Source organism: Strix uralensis, chromosome 18 (assembly GCF_047716275.1).
Source record: "Strix uralensis isolate ZFMK-TIS-50842 chromosome 18, bStrUra1, whole genome shotgun sequence".
Lineage (NCBI taxonomy): Eukaryota > Metazoa > Chordata > Aves > Strigiformes > Strigidae > Strix > Strix uralensis.
The window spans coordinates 1,490,558-1,509,910 of NC_133989.1; the positions used below are offsets into that span (position 1 = coordinate 1,490,558).

At 55.8% G+C, this 19,353-nt stretch overlaps 3 protein-coding genes across 6 annotated transcripts; 1 reads left to right on the plus strand and 2 right to left on the minus strand.

Moving 5' to 3' along the window:
• Positions 1-5,275: 5,275 nt before the first annotated feature.
• On the minus strand, positions 5,276-13,815 carry NSFL1C (NSFL1 cofactor). Its single transcript, XM_074888552.1, has 9 exons — positions 13,691-13,815; positions 12,769-12,866; positions 11,862-11,936; positions 10,516-10,681; positions 10,088-10,180; positions 9,338-9,447; positions 8,761-8,898; positions 8,129-8,293; positions 5,276-7,103 (listed from the first exon to the last, which is right to left on the minus strand). Exons 1-9 carry the CDS (start codon positions 13,790-13,792, stop codon positions 6,941-6,943), a joined length of 1,110 nt encoding a protein of 369 aa, XP_074744653.1. The 5' UTR covers positions 13,793-13,815; the 3' UTR covers positions 5,276-6,940.
• Positions 13,816-13,923: 108 nt separating this feature from the next.
• LOC141951891 (uncharacterized) lies at positions 13,924-16,979 on the minus strand (the record flags this gene model as incomplete). The annotated part of the gene is made up of 4 exons (XM_074888700.1): positions 16,915-16,979; positions 15,916-16,080; positions 15,204-15,554; positions 13,924-14,945 (listed from the first exon to the last, which is right to left on the minus strand). Coding segments are annotated over exons 2-4 (1,452 nt in total), but the record flags the coding sequence as incomplete, so codon positions are not given.
• LOC141951830 (signal-regulatory protein beta-1-like) lies at positions 15,670-19,335 on the plus strand. Of its 4 annotated transcripts, none has more exons than XM_074888544.1 (5): positions 15,670-16,736; positions 17,471-18,102; positions 18,233-18,434; positions 18,823-18,865; positions 19,105-19,335. In XM_074888544.1, the coding sequence occupies exons 1-5, from the start codon at positions 16,225-16,227 to the stop codon at positions 19,231-19,233; spliced, it is 1,518 nt and encodes a 505-aa protein (XP_074744645.1). In that variant the 5' UTR covers positions 15,670-16,224; the 3' UTR covers positions 19,234-19,335. The 4 variants fall into 4 exon arrangements, with proteins under 4 accessions (XP_074744645.1, XP_074744646.1, XP_074744648.1 ...); XM_074888545.1 differs by having other exon boundaries at positions 18,826-18,865; XM_074888547.1 differs by having other exon boundaries at positions 16,548-16,736; positions 17,752-18,102.
• Positions 19,336-19,353: the final 18 nt, after the last annotated feature.

Here is a 19,353-nt window from a genome sequence, read left to right on the forward strand (position 1 = left end):
CCCAGAGCTGCTGTGTAGCTCTGGCTCCCTGGCCAGTTCAGTGCACAATTATCTTCAACACAGGAAAGCTTTATTTCTGCTCTGCTCAGATCCTCCCAAAGCCTTTTGTCATGTTGCTCAGTGCCTCACATCACAGAAGACGGCATCACCCGTCGGGTCTAGACAGGATGTCACAATTGCTAGTGCAGCATGGGGAGCTCTCGGCCCGCCTCTGCGCGACAGCGGGTTTCAGTTTTGTGTCGGAAAGGCAGATTTTGGTGAAAAGCCCCAATCTCACTGTTAATCACTGAGCTACTTGCTGCAGTGAGCTTTCTACTAACGCCGTGTGCCAAGGCGTGAAATCTAACCAAACCAGCTCGCCGTACGCTGTGCACAGCAAGGGTCTGGAGCAAAAGGACACCGCCTCTTCCATCACTACGCTGATCTTTTGCTATCAGTCGCTTCGAAATAGGTTTTGGAAGGATAAGGAAAGCACTCAGCAGCACTGCAGCTACACCCACCCATTTTTCTGTTGCACAAATGCTCAGCAAAAGGCTCAGAGAAGCCAAAGCTCTGCAGTTTAACAAACAAGGGCATGTTGGAGTTTAGTCACTGCAAAGGGAAGGTCCCCTCTCCAGAACCCCCTTCTCCGCTGCAGAAGCATGAGATCTTATCTCTCAAGGCAGCCCAGGGCCCAGGAATGCGCGACACAAAACTCCAATCCAAGCCCTGCAAGCTGAACAGCTTTTCTCAGGGTACTATGACCTAGAGACAGGCTGCTCAGGCAAGGGAGTCCCACTGAAAAAAAAAAAAAGAAATCTAAAGGCAGCAAATGGGAATTTTTTGGCACAGAAGCAAGTGGCAGCATTTGGATACGTTCCGCTAGCAAGTCCTCTGAAAGTTTACCCCTCCTTGACTGCTCCAAGCACAGCTCTCGTGTTCCTCTTAGCTGCCTCCCCATGCCGGAGCGGGAGTCAGGACCTCAACAGCCACCAAGACGGATGAGAAAGGAGAGGAAGGGCTGTTGCTACTGTAGGCGCTGCAAGCCAATGAAGAGTTAATTTAATGAAGAGTCCTGAAAGGTACCTGGGTAAATAAAAACATCTGGAATCTCTTCAGGAACTCCCAGCGCTGGGACAGACAGGCTCAGTGCAGGTAAGACAGGATAGCAAATAAGATAAGCATTTAGGAGTGATAATGATAAATGATAAATTATTGAGAGGTGCTTGACACAGGAGCTGTTCAACTGCCAAAGATGCAGGCCTGTTGTCTAATTAGTATTATACTACTCTCCCTAGAAGTGTGTAATTGGGAAACATGGGATTCATTTGGAAAAACTTTTGCTAACAGGTATCCAGAAAGGATTTCTCTGCCTGTTTCTGCTGACCCCCGCAGGATCCCTGCTGAGCCAGCCCAACCACCTGGCCAGCAGCTGCGACACGCAGCTCCCCTGGTGCAGACGGCGCATGTTGGCTTCCTCGTTCCATCAGCGGTGCCACAGGAGCCCAGGGAGCACTTGGGCAGCAGCCAGCACAGAGTCCCTGGGTGCTCTGCAGTGCCACACGCTCACCGGCTCCCAGAGCCACTTGGGGGGGCGGTTTATGCCACGTGGTGCAGCACATGCATTATTCCCCAGAGCAAGGAGGAGACTTGCAGCTGAACTCTCAGAGACATCAACTACCTTTAGGCTTTTTTCCTTCCCAAAGTGAAACTGCCTAAACCACACCACGAACACCAGCAGGGCGATCGGACCTCGTTAAGAAGCACCGTAGGTGACAGACCCAGGAAGATTCAGCAAGCGTGTGTGCAATGGCTGATCCCCTTCACTCCAGGCACAGCACCGATGCGCACGCTCCTGGCTGATGTGCCTGAAGGGACAGGTACACAGTGTGCAGCTCGGAGAAGCCTGGTTTGAGGAGTTGAAAGGCTTTTCACAGAATCGCAGAATCATCTCGGTTGGAAAAGCCCTTGAAGCTCCTCCAGTCCAACCATGAACCTCACCCTGACCGTTCCCAACTCCACCAGATCCCTCAGCGCTGGGTCAACCCGACTCTTCAACCCCTCCAGGGATGGGGACTCCCCCCCTGCCCTGGGCAGCCCATTCCAACGCCCAACAACCCCTTCTGCAAAGAAATCCTTCCTAAGAGCCAGTCTGACCCTGCCCTGGCGCAGCTTGAGGCCATTCCCTCTTGTCCTGGCGCTGGTTCCTTGGCTCAAGAGACTCCTCCCCCCTCTCTGCACCCTCCTTTCAGGCAGTTGTAGAGGGCCATGAGGTCTCCCCTCAGCCTCCTCTTCTCCAGACTAAACCCCCCCAGTTCCCTCAGCCGCTCCCCACCAGACCTGTGCTCCAGACCCTGCATCTGCCTCAAGCGACTGCCAGACACCCTTCCTCGGGCGATGGCAGGTGTTCACCATACAAGCACCAATGGAAACCCACAACCTGGTAAGAAAAACAGCTTTGTAGCTTAATTAAATCTGGCATTTAAAACTACCAGTCTCCATCTGTAAACATTCTGGTTCACCAACAGAAACAAGGCCATTTAGAAGCGGCGAGGGGGTAGCACTGCCTCGCTTTCACAGTCTAGCAACTCTTCACAGCTTACCTAGAACAGCAAAGTGCTGAACAGACACCAGCTCCTGCCCAAGGATTAACAGAGATACCACAGGGCTCCCCTCGTGGTGGTGGGCTTTGAAGAAACCCGTAAGAGTCTTGTTTTATGCAACTATGACACCAATCCCCCAAAGCCAGTTTTCCACTGTAACTACAGAGGCCGAAGAAACATCAACTCGAGGTCCTTTTTCTTGATAACAAAGGATCTGTAAAGCAGTGCTGCTTTCAAAAGAAAATCCTTCCGACTGAACTTCCAAAGAACATCCCAGGAGCAGACTGACATCCTTTTAATAACTCCTCTAAATAAAGACACCAGGGAGCTGAAGACCCACCCAAGAAGCAGCCATGGCATGAAGGTCACTTTCTCCTTCTAGAAAGATTTAGTGTTGTCCAGCAATGAGGAGCAAAGACTAAATTAAATATAACTGATTATAACCAAATGCAACAAGAAAAAAAAATATTAGACCAAAATTTACAGTCATCCTCTTGTAGCTGCAGCTGTTCCAACTGAGATTTCTTGCTCCCTCTCTCTCCTTGCTGCTTCCATTTATCTGCTACCTGGGTTTTGTGCCAAAACAAGCCAAGCAACAAGCTGCTTTGTTAACGTTGTTTTACCCCAATAAGCAGCTGAAGGTACAGCTACACCTAGAAATGGATATTCCTACACCAAGACCACTGAAAAAACTACTCGACCAAAGGGACAGCAGAACCTCCTGAGGTAAGCAGGCCACTGACCATGCGAGAAACCTGGACTAGGAAACATCCTGTGGTGAAAGCAGCGCTACAGAGGGGAGGCAGTTCCCAGGAAATGGTGCAAAACACTATCAGAAAACACAGGAACTACATCTTAGCAATGAGGACATGTGAAAAGGAGAAGAGGAAACAGTGAACTGCATACGAAGGAAAAAAATCCAAGGAAGTCCTACAACGACCCGTCTGAGGAAGAGAAAACCGTTAAAACGCAACACTGAGAAAAACACTCGGATGCAGTGAGAGATATCAGCCCCAGATAGGACAGCGCGGTCGTAAAACTGGGCTGTATCTTATCACACAGAAATTGAAAAGAAGCAAGTTTTCACATGAGATGTGGAGCGCTGCCTTAGCACCAGCGTGTGAAAGACCAGGCAGACAGGCAGGACTCCCCTGCGGAGGGAATGATCAGAGAAAAAAGGTCTTCTCCAGGCAAAGAAGGAGAAAAAGACACTTCACAAGCTTAAATGTCAGTTTTAGAAAAACTCGATCTCAGCCTATGACTCTGTTAGAAGAAAGAAATGGGATGATGAAGGAAGGAGATTCTACTTGTGAGAAAGTCAAATAAACTCATTGACAACTGTCACAGGCTACGGGAGTATCAGAAACGAGCATTTACCTTCCTGCAGGGGCATGTCAAACACTAAAGAGCTGCCCAAGTGACGAGGAAGATGACTTTCTTTACAAAATCAAGGTGTCTCCTTTTACCACCTTCCTTTTTCCTGTTCTGTTTTTTCATCCCTTCCCCATTAATTAGCCTGGCTGTTATTTTTGCTTTATAGCTTATTTTATAGTGAAACGTTCCACCAGCTCACAGGAGGAAGCAGTTTAACAGAGGAGATTGCAGGTATGTTGTTTCCAGTTGGTTCTACAGGCTCTAGTCTCAGCTTTGGAAGAAGATACGCCTGTCTTGGTTACTGATCCCCCTCCAGCGCTCCACGCGGGCACGCCTCCGATAGCCTGGCGGCAGGGCAGAGCTGATCCTGCTCGCCGGGAGATAAGAACTGCTCCTTACTCACAAAAACAAAACCCAGGAAGAGAATCGGAGGAAGGAGGAGTCGGCAGCGGCCTCCCCGAGGGGCTCCCAGACACACAGAGCACAAGGTGCAGGTCCCCGCAGAGGAGCCGAGTTCCTCAGCACGAGCCTTCAGGGTGGAGAGCTGCTTCTCTGCAGCACTGCCACCCTCCGGCGTCGGGTGAAAATTCGCTTTTCCTGGCAGAGAAGTGTCTCCTGAATCTGGAGCCCCCCGGAATTTATCACTTTTCCATCCCCTTGGCAAGGAGAGAGATGGGAGGGAGCCTGGATGTGTTCCGCGAGGCCAGCGGCTGGACGCGGTGCTGTCTAGTTGCCAACCCTCATTTAATCTGGAGGCACCACCGTGACCAGCTCGTCCAGCCAAAGGCCACAGACACCAGCTAGTCACCACCTCAGCCCTCCGATGCCACCGGCCAACCCAGGCAGAACCAGGAGACAAATAGTTTCTACTCTTTCTCTTAAACCTTTTTTCTGGCTCTGGGGGCACATCCTGTCCAGCCCTCTGGAAGACGTTGTCCCAGGTCCCCAAGATGGCACAGGTGGAGAAGATCAGGACACAAGAACTCCTCGGATGAACAATTAAAACAAGTGACTTCCCCCAAGGCAGCTGTGACTATTTAGCTCCGAGGGAAACTCCCCTTCTGAATTCTCCTCGCACTGGTTCACACACAGGATCACAAATACACAACGTCAAGTGATGCAGGCAGGCAAGCCCCAAGTTCACCGCTCAGAAAAGATCTTTAAAACTGCTGCTGAGGTTTTTAATCTCATTTAGCTGAGGGCAGCTCAGCACTGGGAAGCCTGCTTGCAGAGCAACCCAAAGCGGCAAGAGCAGACATCCACACACACATCATCCAAAGGAGAACGGGGCAGTTGTTATTAGAAAGGGTCAAACGCTCTTTTCCTATTTCGTGGGCTTTTAATGGTAATTTTCACAATAATTTACAAATTTGTTGTTACGCACATTATATATCCATTTAGTCATGAAAAATGTAAGTTAATTCAGCTCTCGGTTGAGAAACTGTTGTAAAAATGTCCTTGCTAAGGTCTGGTCTCTACTCCTGCAGTTTTGTATTAATAGAGGCAGCCAAGCGAGTTTCTCATGCCCAACCTGCCCAACCTGCCGGCCCTCCCCCCGCCTGCTCGTCCCTCCCTCCAGCTGCTTCTCTGCTCCCACCCAGGCCAGGACCTGGAAGCTGCAGAGTGCTGAGGAGGGGGTGAACTCCCAGCACAGCGGCCGAGGCAGGAGGCGGCCGGTGCGCTCCGACCCTCCGCACGGCCTCAATCCAGCCTCTCCCACAGGGATAGCTCCCGCTGAGCCCGACTTAGGCTGGGTTCAAGCACAGCACCAGAGTTTTGCTCTGGGCTGGGATAGCAGGCGTGCTGCGGGTCGGGGCAAAGCGCCGTGGCACAACGCTCGATGCTACAACTCGTATGCACGACGCCGCACCGGCACTACCAGTCCCTCGTGTCTGGGCGTAACAAATTCAGCCGGAGGATTCTGTTCAAAGGAAAGAAAGATATGGAGACCTGAGCCCAAAACACAAACAGCAGAACAGACCAAAGCTGGAGAATTCCAGGTGTTCAGCTATGTTAGTCCTCAGCAGAGGAGAGGAAATAAATCAAAGGGTACTACAGCCTCAAGTTTTTCCACCTGGGCTCTTTCCATCATCTCAGCAATTCACCTCTTAAAATAAAACTTGCTTTCCAGTAAGGCAGACTGTTTGCCTTTTACTTTCAGTCACTTCGAGCTGATTCAGCTTTGTGCCTTCTTGGAAAGAAAAAGTCAGCAGCAGGGTTTCTGAGAGAAATGCAATACAGCAAGTTAAAACCGCAGTCGGTCTGGACTGCTGGAGAAAGTGCAGGCAGGGCAGGTGGGGACTGCAACAAACACCCCAGGAGTTCTGCTGAGGGAAGGAAAGTCAAGACTTCCTCTCTGGAGAAGCCCAAGAAGCGTGTTAAACCTCACCCCTGCACAAACACAGCAGAGTTTTCCCCACACTGAGCCACGGCTGTTTCACAAAGACTTTCCCCACAATGCTTTTACAGCAGCGTAACCATTATCCTGCGGCTCAGATCCCCCATTCTCGTATAGTTTGTATTTAACATGCGAAAATAAAGGGAGTACTTTGCAGCAGTCCCCGGAGGAGAGCGAAGAGCAAAAAGATTGTGATGAGCAGCCAACTGGCATGAGTGGAAACTGCTCCCTGGGAGCTCCCTTCCCCCTTTACCTTCCTCCCCTCTGCAGAGTAACTCAACCCACAAGGTAACCGAACTCTCGTGGGAGAACTTGTGGCACAATAGGCTGTGGCTCCTTTCAAAACGGATTCATTTCGTTTATTTATTTTAAAGTCCACTGATCATCATCACAAAAAAAAAAAAAAACAAACAACCAAAAAAACCAACCCATGGGAAATGCAACTAAAGAGAAAAAAAGTCCAACCAAGACCTAAGAACCCAGAGCTACGAGTAGATGCGAGCCCGTGGCGCACGGCGCGGGTGCACGCACAGGACGGGACGACGCATGCGCGCGGCAGGCAGGCGCTGGCCAGAGGCGGGTTCCTTTATGTTAATCGCTGAACAATGACAGCGTTGAGCAGGTTGGCTTCCTTCAGGGTTTGGTTCTCGTCCGTCAGCTCTTTGTTTGGGAAGGTGGTCATGAGGACAAAGCTGGTGGCAGCCATGGCTGGCCGGGCGTCTACTATGAAGAGCCGGATGTCACGGATCCTGTCCAAAGGGATCAAACACACGAGGGTGATCCTGTTACTGAACATCCTGTAAAAGCGCACGGAACAGCCCAAATTCACCCTTTCCAGAGCATGCAACCCCGCAGTCGCTGCGCTTGGTTTTCAGCCAACAGCAGAGGCCACAGCCAGATAATTCTGGTTTTAGCTACTCCTCCGTCGGCTCCCGTTTAGTGAACGAACACAAGCTGCTCCGCAGGCTAAAGCCTCACAGCTCAACGTTCTTTTACAGCGCCCAGCGGGAACGTCTGTGTCGTCAGGCGACTGTTTGATAGTGAAAGCTTCCGGACCCTTCAGTGAGCAGATTAACAAACTGCTGGACATGAGCTGCTCTAAGCGACTGAGCTCAGCACACGCAGCGTAACCTAGATGATCTCAACTCCCACGAGCAGCCGCAACAGCGACACTGGATCTATTACCTGAACCCGATCGTAGAAGAAGGATTTGTAACTTTTTTGTAACTCTTATAGAAACTGGAGGAATGAGTATGAACAAATGGCCACACTCTGAGATCAGGCAGGTGAGGAGGACTCCAGGAGAGCAGTCTAAGGAAGCAGCAGGGTATATAAGCCAGCTTTGCTCAACAAGGGAGCTGACCTGCTGGAGGAGCAGCCCTTGGTGCTCCACTCAGCAGAGGAACAGCCCACTAGAGAAGTCTGAACTGAGGAGGCAGAATAACTGAACAAGTTCCTAATTATCTGACAGTTTCTAAAGCCCTTAGAAGAAATTCAGGTTTTTATAGGTGACATTAAGGAAAGTTCTGCTGATCATACTGAAGCTCCCAGGTGCAGTATCACTGGCTATAATCCATCACTATTTGGAAAGCAAATCCTATCCTTCCAACAGTTAACGACTGCCTTCAAACCCCACAATAATTTTATTCCTCTTCACCTATACAGAAAGATCCCCAGAGGTCTCTCTAGCAGGCTAGCCAGGATTTTAGCACCTGCTCCATCTGTGCACAGTTTGCAGTGTCGTTCCCAGTGAGTAACCCTGTTGCGTTTGTACCTGTGATTGTGGTTAAACTTCTGGACCAGGCGCCCACCGTCAGCGAGCCGGATTTGGATGTTGGTGATGGGCTCCGACTCATCGATAGCGATGGCAGAACTGGCTTTGGCTTCGTTCTCTGCCTGCTGGGCTGGCGAGCTGGTGCCCATCACCTGAGGCGCAGTGCTGAGAGCAGGGAGACACAAAGGCAGCTGTTAGAAACCGCAGCGTGCTGGGAGGCAGGCAGGGAGCCTGTCGCCCGCCGGGCCCAACTACCAGGGTTCCCAGTCAAGAGACACCAATGTAAGTTGGAAGCAAGAATTTAGGGGTCAGCTAATCAGCAGGAGCTTCTCTAGAAGTTCATCTCTACCATCTCCCTTCGGAGCACCACACCACGGGTCTTCACACAGCCACAGGAACAGCGTTAACTTGGAAACGCTGCTTCTACGTGATGTACCGCAGTGGTTCCACGGGAAGGCTGAGCCACCTCACCGCACACACACCAGCCTCATTTCCTCTCTTAACACACCTCACACCGCAGGCACCAAGTGCCTTTTCTTCAGGAAGATTCATCAAAAATCTCAACCCAGCAAAACTCTCGAGCGACTCTCTCACGTCACACACGCAGCAAACCAGCGCTGCCATCTTCTCACCTGCCCAGCTTCTGTCCTTCTCCAGTAAAAGCTTTGAAGACACTTTTAGGCTTCACGTACTCCTCGTCGCGGTGATCCTCCATATCCAGGTTCACCTGCCCGCCCCGCGCTAACCTGCGCAGCTCTGCCGGGACTTCCCTGCAAAGAGAGTGTCCTAAGGCCTGAAGAAGCAAGTCAGGGAAGAAGTACCAGCCATAGACCTCTGGAATTTCAGGAATGGCAGTGAGCCCTTGCTTCGTTAACAGGGCAGACGCACACCTCCCCACTAACAGACACAAATTAACGGTTACTTTTCCCTGGCCCTCACCTGGAGTGACACGATGCATCAGAAATTCTCAGCCCAAACATGAAAGTCTGTTTGTTCACTTCAAACTCCCAAGACCCCAGACAAACCAAAGCCACTTCCCATTTATCCAAAGTTCAAGTCCACCCTCCCATAGTTGCCATATTAAGAATCTAGCTCTTTGAAGAAAGCTCAGGTGGAATTTTTTTTTTTTTTTTGACTCAGCACCCTGGATTCCACAAATGCCTGTATTTCAGAAAACTGCTACTCTTTCTCTCCCCTCTCGCCACATACCCTCTGCGGATGTCATCAAGAAACTGGGCATTGGACGGATCCTGGTAGCTCCTCAGCTCTCCACTGTCCAGGCTGAATCCACTCTTCCAGAGCTTCAGTACAACGTGCACCTGCAGCACCCCCAAACAACAATCAGCCTCATCGAAACATCTTAGTAAGAACAATAACCACAAAGTGAAAAGTTCCTGGTTGGCAGAGGAATTTCAAAGAGCAGAAAACACTCCAGCCAGGTTCCTCTGGGTTTAGGGAAAAACCCAGAGCACTGGCTATGTAATGGTCATGCATCGACTCCTAGAAGGTGGCACCACAGACTCCGTTTGATAAACATGGCTGAAAAGCCAAGGCTGTGCTAGGCAGGGAGACGAAACCAAGCTCCCACCGTGGCCTAGATGGGTATTTGGTCACAAACCAAGCACGAGAGAATCTTGCAGTGATGCTGTTAGCTCCACATCTCTTCAGTGGATAAAGAAGAGCTAATCGCCCAGTGCTCTTTGCACACTAATTTTCATAATCAGCCCTTCTAAGGAACACTTGGATTCTTAATTAAAAGTTCATCAGAAAACTGCTTACCCAAGACCCCAGCATCTATGATTTTCTAATCGGAAATCCCACAGGAAGCAGGATTTATCCTACTTCTATCCTCTTGGAATTTCTCTCAAGCTTTGTAACTCTCTGGGCTCGCAAGCTGTGCAGCTATAGCAGAGAAACCCCTCGGGTGACATCTACAGAACTCAACGGAGAGATACTCACATCCTGAGCAGAGTTCTGTCTCCGCTCTCCTGCCACGTAAGCAGACTCCTCCTCTGGAGTAGCCCCGAGGCGATACCCTCCCCCTGCGAAGGGCTGCAAGAGAGACAGGCAAAGGGGTCACAGGAGGACACAAACCCGAGACAGCTCGCTGCCCTTTCCCCACCACCCTTACGGATGACCAGGGGGGGCTCTGTGCCATCAGCAACATCTCTTGTCCCGCAGGCACAGTGACCAGCTTGAACAAGGAAATTAATACAGCACAAGGAAGCGGCTTTTCCCACCACTGTGACAACACACAAATTGGAGCTGCACTGAGAGGAGTCCAGACTTAGTTGTCCTTTGAATTGCAGGACTCCACAGTACCAAAGAGCTGCCACGGTGGGAGCTGAAACGGGGAACAGAAGGAAGAACAACTCATCACTCCTCACTTTAGGCTTGCTAGTCTCGCCACCGCTCTTGGCCGTCCGATCAACCGCCACCGCACCGTGCTCCTTCGCTCCTTTGAACAGATCCTCCACCAGCTCGTTGGGACTCTTCTTCCTCGGAGGACCCACGATCTGCTGTCCACTCCTCTCTGAGCCGCCGGCATAAAACCTAACGGAAAGTACACGGCTTCTGGGCAAGACTGAACCACTGCTTCTCCAGGAGATGCATGTGACAGGACCCAGTGGGTTTATCTCAGGATTCAGGTCATTTTTGTACAGCTTGGATCTACAAATATTAGCTACTACCAGTGGATCTCCTACTTACAAGTTCCTATATTGCAAAGACTTTCTTTTTATGTCAGTTACTGCAAAATTGTTCATTGATCAACAGCAATAAAGTGATAACTCTCTCTGACCTAGCAAGAGAAACAGTCCAGACTGACAAGGCTCAGTTTCAAATGCTGGTACCAGCTCTATTACCGAGCTCAAGACTTCCAGCAAGTCTCTGACCTGTCAGATGAGAGATGATAGGCAACATCTAACTGGTATTTTGAGGGGAGGCACACGCTCATGCCACACGGAAAGATCACCACAGACAGGATGGATCTGAACAGAAGCAATGAAAGCTCCATAGGTGAAGTGCAATTAAGCACTTCTTGAAGATTGGGTTTATTAGCTTCCAGATGGTTTGTAACACTTACAGAGCAAGCTCACATCTGTCTGCAGAAGAACAGGCAGTCTACCTAGACTGAGCCACCTTAATTTACAGCAGTTGCATTCAATCTACCTTGCCTGTTAACCTTAAGGGTATTTAACTACTTACAGCTGACATCATAGATGACTTTCCCACTAGTACACCATCTCCCTATTGGAAAAGGGACCTACATTTTTCTTTCCACCTTCACACTCCATTACATTACTCTTAAGTGGCACTTCAGGAAAAAAAACTCCAAACCCAAAACCACAATCAAAAAAACCCCACCCCAAAACCCCAAGCAGAAAGAAAAGCGATCCCTGCATTATCCCCACATTTCCGTTCTCGATGGCCACAAATGACGATCTGGGCTTTCTTCTATTTAGCCGAGGGCTTCCCCATCCCACCTCAGGCTTTCTCTCAACAGCACAACTCAGCGATGAACCCTGGTGCTTATACAGCCACGCTGAGCACGCGCCCGTGCACACACTTTGCACCGACCAACCTTTCCGTGTCAAACCTGAGATTTTTCACTACAGGAATTTCATATCGACTTAAATCTGCTTTTTAAAAAAACCTGTACACAAGTGGTAAACCACCACAAAAGGGCAGGGATAAACACACAGGGTGTTTATGTCTGGAACTGAAAACTTACCGCTGTCCCTCCTCCTCTTCATCATCATCCTCCTGCGCATGAACAAGGTCTCTAAATGATGTTACTCTATGGTCACTGCAAAAGTCAGTTGGAGAAGTAAATCAGTCTCGTGACACATTTCAACCACACAAGCGAGAGCTCCTGAACACAGCAGTGAGGTTGACCCTGTTCTACCTTCCGGGTCTGATTCACTCGTCTGAAGTGACAGGTCAGCACTGGCGTAACCGTGTGGTGAACCGACAGAAAACCGGAGGAGGAGGCTCAGACACCTCCGAACCTGCACAAGCACAGGTTTCTCTGTCAGGCCCCGGGACAGTCCAGCCTCCACACCCTTCCCCTCTGGTTTCTGTTAGCTGTGACCCAAACTGAAGCAGGGTTCTTCTGTAATATGGACTTTATTCACCAAAGCCTGAACCAAAAGCATTTTTTCTTCAAGATATAGCCAGTAACTCTCTTTAAAACCAGATAATATTTCCCTACCACACAGGGATTTGGTAAGGCAAAATTAACTTCTTTCTGTAAAATGCTCGATCAGATCAGGCATCACACAAAATTAGAACATTTTCCCCGTGGAGCTACAATCTGCTCAAATAAAAGCATCACCAACCGACTGTCTTCTAACCTCAAAAGATAAATTAAGTTTTTCCTGAGCAACGAGGCAAGTTGTCCTAACTGCTCTTTGGATTAGCTCTGCAATACCACCTGTGCTTGCAACACCTAGATGCTGAGGTTTTCAGAAATTCTAGAGAGCCTTACGAAGTGAAGCAGATCTAAACGCAGAGTATTTCTCCCCAGAATTAACACGCGTCAATGCTTTAGATAAAGCTTGTGTTTTTACATCGTTTTCACTGTCAGGTTTACAAGCTGCCCATGAACAGATCAAGTTGAGCTGAAGCTCCCTCCTCACCTGGCTGCAGTGCCCCTGGATATGGAGCTGGGTGTCGGCTGGGGCAGAGTCAGGATGTCCTCGTCACCCCCGTCCTCGTAGAAACTGGCAAGTGCGATCTGGAGAGGAACACCACCAGAGCTTTTCAGGATGGGAGCAAACGTTCCACAACAACGGCAGAGACACACACAAATAACGCAGCTGAAGCTTCTGTCATGTTGGACCTCTTAAGGCACTTCAACACTAAAGGCATTTTGTGTAATTTCTCACTTTTCAAGTCTCAGCAAAGACGAGGCTTTGCCAACGTTTGGCCTTGTTTTGGCAGGAGACTCACCACCACAGGCGTGCCAGGGCAACCACCCCGACGGGAGGCCCTTATTCTGCAACATTTCTACAGGCCTTATGCTAAAATTACTGCTCTGAAACTGCTGCTTTTGCGACATCCACGAGTAGACTCGGAGATTAACACGGCCAGGCCGTCTGAGGGCGATGGGGGGCAGGAGTGGGTCAGTGGTGGCCGATCTCCCCCTTAATTTGGGGGCGCTGGGCCTGCTGCTGACAGACGAGCAGCGGGGCACTAACAACCTCGCCAGCGCTCAAGGGAAATCTACGCAAACGCGGCCAAACCCTGAAGCCCCCGGTCCCTCGGCCCGTGCTGGAGATGCGTTATGCTCCAATTAACGAGAACCGGGGCGGGCTGCGGCCCCAACCAGCCCCCGGAGCGGCGGCACCGCCTGAGCCCGACCCTCGCAGCCCGGCGACGGGCCGGGGACTGGGGAGCGGCCGCCGGGCGAGGCCCGAGCCTGCAGGAGACCGAGCTCCCGGCCCGGCGCTTCCCCCCCGCCGCCGCCCTGACCTCCAGGGCCGCGGCCCCGCCGCCGAGCCCCCCCTCAGCGGGCCGGGCCGGAGACGGCGGAGGGGAGCGGGGCGGCGGCGGGGCTACCTGGAGGTCCCAGCCGGCGGACTCCAGGAAGAAGCGCGCTCGCTCCTCCTCGACGCCGGTCACGGCCACGAACTCCCTCAGCGCCTCCTCCCTGTCCGCCATCTTGCCGCGGTGCAGCACCCAAACCCCGCCGGGCCCGCGCCAGCCCCGCCCCGCCCGGCCCCGCGTGCGCCGCCAAACCCTCCCGGGCGGGAACGCGCCAGAGCGCCGCGCCCCGCCCCGCGCCGCGCACAGCGACCCCTGGCGGCCCCGAGCTGCGCCGCGCCGAGCACCGGGCTGGGCGGAACCGGGCACCGGGAGGGGCGGAACCGGGCACCGGGCTGGGCGGAACTGGGCACCGGGGATGGGCAGAGCCGGGCTGGGCGGAACCGGGCACCGGGAGGGGCGGAACCGGGCACCGGGATGGGCAGAGCCTGGCACCGGGCTGGGCGGAACCGGGAACCGGGATGGGCGGAACCGGGAACGGGGATGGGCAGAGCCGGGCTGGGCGGAACCGGGAACCGGGAGGGGCGGAACCGGGCACCGGGATGGGCAGAGCCTGGCACCGGGCTGGGCGGAACCGGGAACCGGGATGGACGGAACTGGGAACCGGGATGGGCGGAACCGGGCACCGGGCTGGGCGGAACCGAGCACCGGGGATGGGCAGAGCCGGGCTGGGCGGAACCGGGAACCGGGATGGGCGGAACCGGGAACGGGGATGGGCAGAACCGGGGACAGGGATGGGCAGAGTCGGGTACAGAACTGGGCACCGGGATGGGCAGCGGCAGGCACCAGGACACCCCACGAGCCCCGCGGGGGGCTTGTGGCGCGGCCGCTCCCGGGGACACAGGCAGGGGCTGCCCGGCTGCCCCCAGCTCCCCCCGCCGCGGGAAGGGACCGGGCCCGGTGGCGCGGAGCAGCCCAGGACAGCCTGTGCATCCCGGCCCCTTTATTTCCAGGTACACACGACAAAGCTGGTGGCGGGGGAGCCCCGGGACCCGCTCCTGGCACCGCGACTCAAGGAACCGGGGGCCGACATGGAGCAGGATGGGGCGGCGGCCCTGGTGTTTCCCTCCTGCGACTGAAGAGGAAGAGGAGGAGGCCGCCGAGGAGCCCCTTCTCCAGCAGGATGCCGAGCCACAGGATGGGGCTGGACAGGAGGGTCGCGCCAGCTGTGGGGACAGGGGACGTGAGCGTGGGGAGGAGGTGAAAGGCCCCGCTTGCCCCGGCCCCGCTCTGTGGTTGGGCCCGGACACGACCGGGGGGGTGGGTAAGGCTGCGGGGAGAAGCGTGGGGCCTTAGACCGGGCTCTGCCACCCCTGCCCAGCCCCAGGGCTGCAGGGAGCGGGGTCTGCCATGGGGGCACGGATGTGCCCGGGGATGATGGCCCACAGGACCCTCTCCTGGGACCGGCCCCCGAGTCCCTTCCCCATCCCTGCTCGCCCCAAGCAGAGCCCACCGGGCTGGGCTGTGCCAGGGGCTGCACCCGGCAGGGCCGGTTCCCACCGGGAGCTGCTCAGGGAGCCCCACTCACCGTGCACAGACACCTCCGTGCCCTTTCCACGCCGAAACTCCTCCTCACCAACCACTGATTTGATGAACTTCACACAGTAATAGGTGCCGGCATCCTCAGGGCGAACATCGCTGATGCGGATGCTGAAATCTGCGTCGGACCCACTCACGACCCTCGTCACGCGGGGGAAGGAGCCCGTCTGCCCATAAACGGTCTCGCTCCTGCTGTCCCAGACCTTCAGCCACTTCATACTACCAATGAGATCATCTCCGGACATGGTGCAGTTCAGGTTGAGTGTGTCCCCCGCTGTCACCAACAGCCTGGTCTGGGGCTGCTGCAGCTCAAAGCCCTGACCCGTCTGGGCACCCACACCTGGGCACAGCAACAGGAGGGTTTGGGGCTCACGAGGGTCCCCCGGAGCTGGGACACAGCATGGGGCATCGCCAGACCCCCAGCCCCGAGCCCAGAGCAGGGGACAGAGAGACATCCCTGTCCCTCACCCCCTGGGGCCATCAGCACTGCTGGGGACTGCAGGACAGGGAGGGCCTGGGGCCCCCAGGACGATGTGCTGCAGAAAAACAAACTCTTTGGCTGGGGATAAAAGCGAGCTGGAAGGGAGGCAGTGAGGGAAGAGCCCCAGATGCCAGCGGGCACGGGGAAGGATTGCCTTGCCAGCGGCGTGGGGGAGTGTGCCGTGGGAAAGGCGCTGGGGCCCTGGGGGGCCCCCACTCACCCGGGGCTCTCCGCAGCAGGAGCAGCATCAGGCAGGCGAGAGGCAGCGCCCGGGTTGCCGGAGCCATGGTGATTCCCATGGCCTGCTCTTCGATGGCTTGGCTTGGCTGGGCTCGGCTTAGCTGGGCTTAGCTCGGCTGGGCTCAGCAGGCTGCTGAGCTCTCTCCTAGCAAAGGGGAAGGAAGGGGCTGCCCGCCTGCCCAGTTCCTCCACGGACCCTTTGCCCAACTCACAGCCCGTCCCCGCAGCGTTCACGCCACCTCGCGTCACGGGCCTGGTCCTCGCTGGACATGCTGGTCCCACTCTCCCCATGGGCCACGGCCATGGCTACCAGCACTGGGCAACCATCAAGAGGGGCCCCAATCCATCCCGCTCCCTCACGTGTGGCCGGGGGTGTCGTGGAGACACCCAGCCCTTCCCAGCAGGGTCAGGGCACGGGCTGGCATCTCCCACGGGCCAGTGGCCCAGGGCTTCTCCTGAGCCCCCCTGCAGCCAAACCGGGGGGCAGAGCTGCCGTCCTGCCCAGTGCCCAGCGCAGCCCCGCGGGCTCGGGGTGGCCCCGGAGGCGCTCTGCCCTCGGAGGATGCCCTTGGCGGGGCTGGGGGGGAGGAACCCGGCGGAGCTCCGGGCCGGCTCCCCCGCTGCCCCCCGCCAGGCACCAAAAGCGTTAACTCGAACCCGCTCGCCTCCATTTCCTGTGCAGCTTCTCCTTTTCCTTTCTCCCGGCGCCCGAAGTTGGGGCAGTGCCGATGGCTTGGCCAACCGCTGCCGCGGCTCAGCTCCTGCTCGGGCAGCTCAGCCTCGTCCCGCTGCAGCTCTCCGGTGAGTCCGGAGCGGCGGGGGGGGAGCTGAGAGGTGGGGGGGCGGCGGGAGGACCCCGCTACCTCTGCCGCTTCCCTGCCCCGCTGGCTGCTGCTGCCCCGGGCGGGGGGGACGGGACCCACGGGGTACAGCGGGGGAGAGGGTCACCTGCCGCAGCCGGCAAAGATAAAACACCAACCGGGGGGGGGGTTTCCTCCTCCGACCACTTTTTTGGGGCTGCGCAGGGGTGGCGGGGGCAAGGAGGGCGGGATGTGCAGCGCCGAGCTCCGGGGGGGTGCAGCGCCGAGCCAGTGCCGAGGGTAGCGGGGGGCTTGGGGGCAGGAGGGGTTTGGGGGCAGGAAGGATTCGGGGCAGGAAGGATTCGGGAGCAGGGAGGGGTTTGGGGCAGGAGGGATTTGGGGACAGGAGGGGCTTGGGGACAGGAGAGGTTTGGGACAGGAAGGATTCGGGAGCAGGAGGGGTTTGGGGACAGGAGGGATTTGGGGACAGGAGGGGCTTGGGGACAGGAGGGGCTTGGGACAGGAAGGATTCGGGGGCAGGAGGGGTTTGGGGACAGGAGGGTTTTGGGGGCCTGTGCTCGGCTCCAGGGCTGCCCATCCCTGCTCAGAGCCGCTCCTGGCCGGCAGCGCACGGCCCCGGGCTGTGAACCCCTCGCAGAGCCCCGGTGACCCTGGCTGTGCTGCCCCGAGCTGGAGCGTTAATGTTTAACAACACTCGGGAGTTTTTCCTCCCAGGAATTCCCCTTGGCTCCCTTTGCACCTCCCCGGACCCCGAGCACCCGCAGCACCTCCTGTTAACAACATGACGGGGGATGCAAATTCGCTCCTTATTAATTTTGAACCTGGCCGTCCCCGCTCCCGGTGCCTGCGGTTTGTCTCTGACATATCCAGGGATATTTCTCAGCTGAGCTGCTGCAAACTCAGAGCGAGCAGGGGCTGCTCTGCCCATCCTGCCCGGGGTGAGCCCTCGCCTCGCTCCCTCGCTCAGCCCCAAACCCTCCTGTCGCTGTGCCCAGGTGTGGGTGCCCAGACGGGTCAGAACTTCGAGCTGCAGCAGCCCCAGGACAAGGTGTCGGTGGCAGCGGGGGACACGCTCACCCTGACCTGCACCACGTCTGGAGACAGTCCCCTCGGCCCCGTGAAGTGGCTGAAGGGCTGGGGCAGCGGCAACAAGACTGTTTATGGGCAGACGGGCTCCTTCCCCCGCGTGACGAGGGTTGTGAGTGGGTCCAACACAGATTTCAGCATCCACATCAGCGATGTTCGCCCCGAGGATGCCGGCACCTATTACTGTGTCAAGTTCAGCAAGTCGCTGGGTGGTGAGGAGGTGTTTCAGCATGGAAAGGGCACAGAGGTGTCCCTGCACGGTGAGTGCCAGCCCAGCGGGACACTGCTCCCCAGGACCCCTCCCACAGCCCCCCCCACCCTGCCCGCAGCGGGGTCCCGCGCTGCCGTGCACCCACCACCCTCTCCCCGTTCTGCTTTGTATCTCCACAGATGCCGCCCTGGTTCCCAGCATGGTGGCTGCAGCTGTAATGCTCTTCCTCCTCCTCCTCCTCGGCCTCTTCATCGCCTTTTGCATGTACAGGAGGAAGCACAGAGGCGAGGCAGACAGCCAGTGCCTGGCTGGGCCGGCAGCTGCAGGCAGCTTCTCGCCCATCCCTCCGCGGTGCTGTGGAGGGACCCCCAGCACCCCCAGGTTTGTACCCACCACCTCTTCTGCACTCTGAGACGAGCGAACCGCTTTATCCCCCTACCTTATCCTGGTTTCCTCTCCCTCCAGAGCACTGATTTTCCCCAGAAAAGGTCCTTTACTTGCAGGCCCATCACTGCGCTGCATTGCTTCTCTCTGCGTTTCACGGGAGCGCGTGGTGGGGAGCTCCCTGGAGCCCCTCACCGCAGCGTCTGAGCCCGGCCCAGGCACACAGACAGCATCTTGTCCCTCTCCTCTGCCTTCAGCACGGGTGTCACGTGCGGCCACGTGCAGCAGAGCTCAGCTAAAACTCGGGAGGGGAATTGAGGAGTGCTGTGCTGGGTGGGGAGGGGACCCGGCGTCCTTTAGCGCTGACAGCCATCCTTTCTCCCAGCAGTGAAATCCGGGACTCAGAGACCTCACATCTGCCCAGCCAGGTAAGAGTGAGCTGTGAATCTGGGGAAGAGCGTCCCAAGCCGAAGCCCCGAAGTTCCTGTGCAAAGCTCCGGGGCCAGGGTGGGCGTAGGGTCAGCACCGGTCCTGGCACGCTCCGCGCCACGGCGCAGGGCTGTCTGTGCAGCCGGGGCACCGCCGGCCCAGCTTGAACCTGCCGGGAGGGTTATTTTTGCAAGAGTTATCTAGTGACAGCGTTAACCGTTTACGTGCCCTTCTGCAGCAAAGCAGCAAAGAGGACAACAACATCCACTACGCCGATCTGCAGCCCCTGCCCGCGGCCCCGCGGCGCGGCAGGAGCCCCGGCGCAGTCTGCTCCGAGTACGCCAGCATCAGGGTCGCTGCCAAGTGACGTGTGGCACCGCAGCCTGCAAGGCCGAAGAGCCCTTTTCGGGGGAGGAAGCAGAGACGTTTCTGCAGGGCACAATAAAGAAGTGGATCTGTTTGCATGGCACACCCCCATCCAAGCTCG